This window comes from Arachis ipaensis, chromosome B10, assembly GCF_000816755.2.
Source record: "Arachis ipaensis cultivar K30076 chromosome B10, Araip1.1, whole genome shotgun sequence".
NCBI lineage: Eukaryota > Viridiplantae > Streptophyta > Magnoliopsida > Fabales > Fabaceae > Arachis > Arachis ipaensis.
In genome coordinates this window covers 6,914,918-6,921,742 of record NC_029794.2, presented here as the reverse complement: position 1 = coordinate 6,921,742, position 6,825 = coordinate 6,914,918, and the positions used below count along the sequence as shown (strand labels likewise).

Below are 6,825 nucleotides of genomic sequence, written 5' to 3'. Positions count from 1 at the left end.
AATGACGTAAGCAATGACGTCATAAGAAGGGTAAGGATGGGAATTGTCCATCAAACTCAACTATTATAAATAGGTTGCTTAGGCAATTGTAAAGGCATCAAACAATAGAAAGCAGGAGGCTAAGAGTACTCATATGCTAGGAGAGCAAGGAGGAAGCTGCCAAGGCGATTCTATAGTCTGAAGAAGAATTCCCTTAGGGAAAAATAGTTCTAAACTCCCCTCTGGAGTTAGTATCTACAATCTCCCCTCTGGAGATAAAAACACCTTATGTAAAATATACTAAATAAATGAAGTTTTTCTCTAAAAAGGTACATCTTCATCCTAGTCTTTTAATTATGAATTATTTAGAAAGTTTAGAATTAACAGAAGAATCTGATTATTATAGATTAACTGCTTTATTAGATAATGAAAAACAGGCTGTTCTAAAAACAGAATTAAATCTCAAATCAAATGAAAATTTTAATAAACAAAATCTATTAAAAGAAGTTTTTAATAGAAAAAATATAATATACTATGGAAAAATTCAACTTGAAGCTCCTATAAAGATAAAATCTGCCAATGGAGAACTTGAAATAGCTTTGATAAATAATGAAGAATTAAGTAAACAGATTGAGAAAATTAAGGATCAACAAAAAAGATCTAAAATTGGATGGATTCATATTAGTACTATACAAGTCTTAATCAAATCTACATATATGAAAGGAATTAATTCACCAATAAGTTTAGCAATCTGTGACAAAAGAATTACTGATGACCCGATAGATCAAATAATTAGAATTGTTCATGGAAATTTGGCAAACGTAAATGTTAAATTTAATGTCCATCTTGGATATGCTATACCTTTATCAACTGAAAATCTTGGAAGATCTATAAGTTTGGTTTATAAATTTCATAGAAAGAATCTAATGGAACAAGATGATGAACCATTTTCAATAACATATGCAATAAATTATGCTTTAACAAATAGCCATCATAGTATAATATTTAAAAACAAAGAAAGAATTTATGTCGATGAATTATTCAGAAAATTGTAAAAACAGAAATACCAAAATATAAAATTATTGAAAACCAGTTCTTATGACAAGTCAAAAAGAGAAGTTGAAGAGCTAGAAAAATTAATAGAATCTCTAGAAAATAGTGATGAAGCGATGATAGAATTTGTAGAAATTCTAAAATAAATAATGAAGCATACAAAGATTGAAAGACCAGAAAATAAAATAAAAAGAAAAAGGGCGAAAAAATTAAAAAGTAAAATAAAGGAGTATAAAAGGGAATTAAATAATCTTCAGATCGAAATTGATGACCTTATAATAAAAAAGATAGAAATAAGAATAAATATAAACAAGTTGGAGTTAAACTTAAACAATTTATAAATGCCTGAAAAACCATATTATGACTTAAAAGAATTAAAGCTGTTGAAAGAAAAAATGGAGAATGAGGTTGAAAAATTAAAAAGATATTTAGAAACAACAGAAAGTGTAGAAATAAAAGAAGTTTTTGAAGATTTGAGAAATTATATTAAAGAAAAAGACAAACAGATAAAAGATTTTATATACAATAATCCTTACAAAAAAGAATATTATAAACTAAAACAAGATTGAAAAACTATACAAATGAAATCAGAATTATAAATACTAGTAGAAATGGTCAACATTTTTTATGAATTTGCAAATTATAAATTTATTCGAAGTAAAATATGAAGAGTAAAATTTTGTAAATTATACAAATTATAAACTTATTCGAAGTAAAATATGAAGAGTAAAATTGGTATCAGAACCAAGTTAACGATTAAGGATAACACTTTCTTTTTAAGCAACACTTTTAATGATATGCTTTTAAACCAAATAAAAACAAAAATCTGTAAATCTGTATCAAATTGCATCTGTACACTAGATAGACCCTTATTATTACTAGCTTTGTCATCAAAGCCTAGTGGAAAAGAAAAGCGCGTTTTGGAAAATCCGTGGTGCTTGCTTATTATATAGCAAGATTCATTTTGGGTCCCTTATCTCTGTTTGGTACTTTGGTTTATATGACATTTTCAACTAACCTCTATGCACTAAAGTCACGGAACTGGAACACAAAATTCAAAAGGGGTCTCTACTCACTTGACCTGGAATAGGAGTCTTCGGCTTGATGCTATATACGAGCATGATGTGAATACGATAATGTTAATTAGGAAAAGAAAAAATCAGTTTAAATAATTTAAATATTTAATATTTATTTATTATAATATATATTAAATAAAATTAAAATAATAAATTTTAATAAATTTTAGTTAATATTTTTTTATTCTCAAATATTTTTTGTTGAGAATGCGTAAATGATAAAGGAAAAAAAGTATGCTCATACCGTTGGGAACAAAAAAAAGGGAGCATGCTCATACATACTATCGCATTCTTTTTTTGTTACAAGCATGTTCAGATCGGAAATGAAGAAAGTTAAATTAGTGGTATTATTTAAGAGATTACTCAATTCACATCTTCATGCGTGCGAACATCATAACTAAAAGATTTGAAATGATAATTTAATTAAATATATTAGATTATTTAATAGTTTTTACTCAAAATATTTTTAAATAAACTTTAAAAATATTAAAAGATCGTATAATCACAGTAGCGACTGTAATAATAATCGGTTAATCACATACATAATATGCACCTATTTATTATTGCTTAAGAGTTAATTATACAGAAAAAATATAGGAACCGTCATTTTTATTAAAATTTGGCCAGCATTTAACTAATAAAAAAATGAATAATTCTACACTACTAAATATAATTTTAGACCATTAAAAATACTAATAATAATTAATTGATGGTTACAAATCATAAAATATATTGTTACTAGCACTCCTCAATTATGAAATGCAGCTTTTGTTTAAAAAAAATGATAGCATAACATTGAATATAGAGCTTGCGATTTCTTATCCAGATGCCCCTTTACGTCAACATGATAGATCTATCGAACTGCGTTAGACAGAAGAAGAAAGGGAATTAAATGGTGATTATTAATTAAACACACATGAAATCAAGGATGCAGCTCAAATGCTAAGGCACGATTAAGTCATCATCAGTTTAATTAGTTGCGCATTGATTAATAAAATAGAATAGTCAAAATATCACAACAACTCCTTACACTTTTCCAACACAAGTTGGCGCCACGCCGCCTCAAAGCGTGTCATAAAAAACTGTGACATATGTCGCGTGGACCCAATTCATGATGAAACATCATAGGAAATAAAAATGGGGGTGAAAGAGACACAATGCAATCTTCTACTTAAATTCAAAGGAAGATGCAGTGGGACAATTATGATCGTTGGATGATCCTCAGAAAATACACACTTATTAATAAGTGTATCCAAATCCCCACCTGTCACGGTTATATAAGTTGCCATCTTTATTTGTTTTACTTGCTAGCCATATAATGATGAAATAAATATATGATATGATTTTGGATGGGAGTATGTAACTAAAATTTGCACACTCGTCAAATGATGGTACCATGTGAGGAACGAAAAGGGAGGATCCAAAATTATCTTGTTTCCCCATAATATCTTATCATATCATGCAGGTATTAGAGGTTGATTGCTACATTTTTGTTCCTTTGTGCACCTTTATTTTGATGCACGCATGGTGATGGTGGTGTTGAATAGGATGATTCAGATCAGGACAAATCTTTTTAATTTGTAGATGTAAACGCCCTCTCTACCAATTTGAAATAAAAACGAAGTTGATTTTATATATGTTTGCATTAGATTATTCAATTAAACCTACAAAATAGTTGAACATATATACATGTATGGCTAATCATGTAAAAATCTTTTAATGACGGTAATTAACAAATTTTTTTTTCACGTAAACGTATTCCAATTTTGATTCTTTTAATGTAATGACAAACCACTAGAAAAGGGAAGGAAAAACTCGAACAAAATCATTAGAAGCATTATTATCGCCGTTTTTGGTCCCCCTTCACAAAATTTTGTTTTTTCTATGATTCTAGTCGAAAAGAGAATAAAATCTTGGGAATTCAAGTTCAATCACTATAGCTCTAAAAGGGGGAAAGGAGGAGAGAAAGAAACACTATTAAGACCTAATTAGAAGCATGGAAATAAATCTACACATATTTATATCCATCATCAACAATGTGCACAACAGCGAGTAGAAGCTAAGAATAATATATATAAGTATCTATATAATAAACGTATAGTATCTTATTAATACGATTAGGAAGATAAATAAAAGGAAACATATATTTTTAAGTAAAATTTCAAAATTAACACAACCTTAATCTTAATAACTTTTAATAATCACACAGAACCTTGAGAAACCTTGCTTATGACCTTACCATCTTGACCCAACGACACCCCACCACCGGTTAGCGCCTGAGTAACCCCTTGGTACGGCGGCGCGTGCATGACACCACCACCCGGCGCAGTATAGTAAACCTGTCTTCCACTTCCACTATCGTACGCCACCTGTGCGTAAGCCGCACCGGTATTATCCTGCATCCCAACTGGCCTAACCACCCCGAATCCTTCCGTATAACCGGGACCTTTAAGCGGCTGTGGTGGTGCCATGTTCGCCGGAGCAGCCGAAGAAAACGGCGGCTTATGTGGCGGCACGCCGCCGTACAACGGAGCTTCGCGGTAACCGTCGGAAGCCATTCGCTGCACCGCGTAGTAACCCTGCGTTGTCGGTGGAGGAGTCTGTGGACGAACTACAGGCGCGTGATGATAGAACGCTCCATGCGCCGGAATCACATAAACCGGCGGCTCACCACCGCCGGCAGCGGACGATGCCGCCTGATGATAGGCCTCGCTGGAAACATGCTTATCAGGCCAATATCCAGGTTGTAACGGCGCACTCGCCGGAGGAGCTTTCTGAGCGTAATAGTCACCGCCGGTAGGGGCGTAATTCCCGACGAGAGCTTCCTCGCTCTTCCTCCGATACGCAGCAGCTTGATCGCTTTCCGAAATTTGCATCCTCTGAAACTGCCTCTGAACTTCCAGCGGGTGGCTCAAGTTCGGATCCGATCCAACGACACGATCGGAGGTATTAACGGCAACTCTCTGTTGGTACTCCGGCGGCGGCGGGACAGGCTCCGGCACCGTATCATGGAACTTCACCGGGACAGGAGCCGCCGGCGGTGACGGCGCAGGTGGCTGAAGCTGCTGAGGAGCAACATTAACAGCAGTATTCTTCTCAAGACCAAAGAGATAATCCACGTTGGGATTCGGTTTGAGCGGGTCTGGTTGGACCGGGTCAAGACGGTTATCAGAAGAGGGAGGAAGGTTGTTATTACTGTTAGTGTTAGTAGTGTTGGCTTGGAAGAGGAATAATCGCATGCGGGCAGGTCTAGCGGAAGCACGGTAGAGTCGATCGTACTCGTGCATCATGTGGTCAAGGTCGTCATCATTAGTGACGGAGATGAGAGCGTCAAGATCCTCACCAGGGAGCTGGTACTTGAAGGAGAGGTCCTTGGGGTCGCAGCCGCAGAGGGCGGAGAGCTTGGCGATCATGGCGTTAAACTTGATGTTGAGGTCGACGGCGAGGATCTTGGTCTCGCCGGCGACGTAGGAGAGCTGGTTGTCGTGGGTGCGAGGCTGGATCTTGCCGCCGTAACTGCACATGAACTTGGCCTTGTAGTTGGGTGGCGGTTGTTGGTCGTCCCATGGAGGAGGGTTCTCGAAGTCGATCTCTCTTGAGCGCGGAGAAGAGTCCCCTGAGTCTGGGTAAGATGGGTATGAATAGTTGTTCTCCATAGCCATGGGTTTCTTTTCTGAACGAAAATTGAAGTAATAAGAGTGTGAATGTGTGATTGATTGGGTGCGTCAAATTGTCACTTGTTAGTGTTTCATTGTGGCAGCGAAAAGCTTCAAGAGGAAGAGATTAGATAGAGACAGACACCATGGTCAGAGGTGACTTTTTTTTTTTGGTTGCTTCCACACACGTCTCCTTATTTATGCATTCTTCGAGTGAGATCTACACATAATTTTTTTACATTAAAATTATATAAATTTAAAAAAAAGTTACTGCATTAAAATATGAATAACAATATTCATTTTTGGTAAATATATAGTCAAAATATTAAGATACCACAACTCATTTAACTCATCAATTAGATATTGAAGATATATATCTATATATTTTTGCTTTTACATTGTCTAAATAACACAAATTAAAAAGATGTAAGAACCTTTTATCCACATTTTCAAAATATTGACATTTGAAGTGTATTATATTATTGTGGAAATATTCAACACGTTTCTAACGTGTTTTAACATGTCTATGCGTATTGACTGAAATGTTGTCACGTGTTCAACACGTCCCCACTTGTTACAACGCGTCCCTACGTGTTAACTTCTCACTTATAAAATTCACCTATCTGTAATTACACTCAATAATCTCATTTTTAACAAAAACACTAATATTTTTTCATATAAAAAAAAGGGTAAAGTATATTTTTTGTCCTTGAAGTTTTCGAAAAGTTTCAAAAATACCCTTAAATTTTAATTTATTTCAATTTTATCCTTGATATTTTAAATATGCTTCAATTATATCCTTTTTGTTAATTTTTTGATAGTCAACCAATAGTCAACTTTTTATTTCCAATTTTACCCTCTAATCCTGATAGTGTTTGGCACACTGCATAATCCCTTCCAACGCCTCTCCTTGTTCTTCCCAACTTCATTCCATTCCAACACCTCCACTTTTCTTCCCAACCATCGCTCATCCTCTCATCCATCTCTCTTGTTGCAACCACCGGCGCCACCACCAACCACCACCACCAATTTCTATCTCCGTCTCCCATTGTCTTTTCTCT

General features: G+C 34.7%; 1 protein-coding gene across 1 annotated transcript; it reads right to left on the bottom strand.

Annotated features, from left to right (window-relative positions):
• LOC107623202 (trithorax group protein osa) lies at nucleotides 4,160-5,960 on the bottom strand. Its single transcript, XM_016325376.2, has one exon. It carries the CDS (start codon nucleotides 5,768-5,770, stop codon nucleotides 4,310-4,312), a length of 1,461 nt encoding a protein of 486 aa, XP_016180862.1. The 5' UTR covers nucleotides 5,771-5,960; the 3' UTR covers nucleotides 4,160-4,309.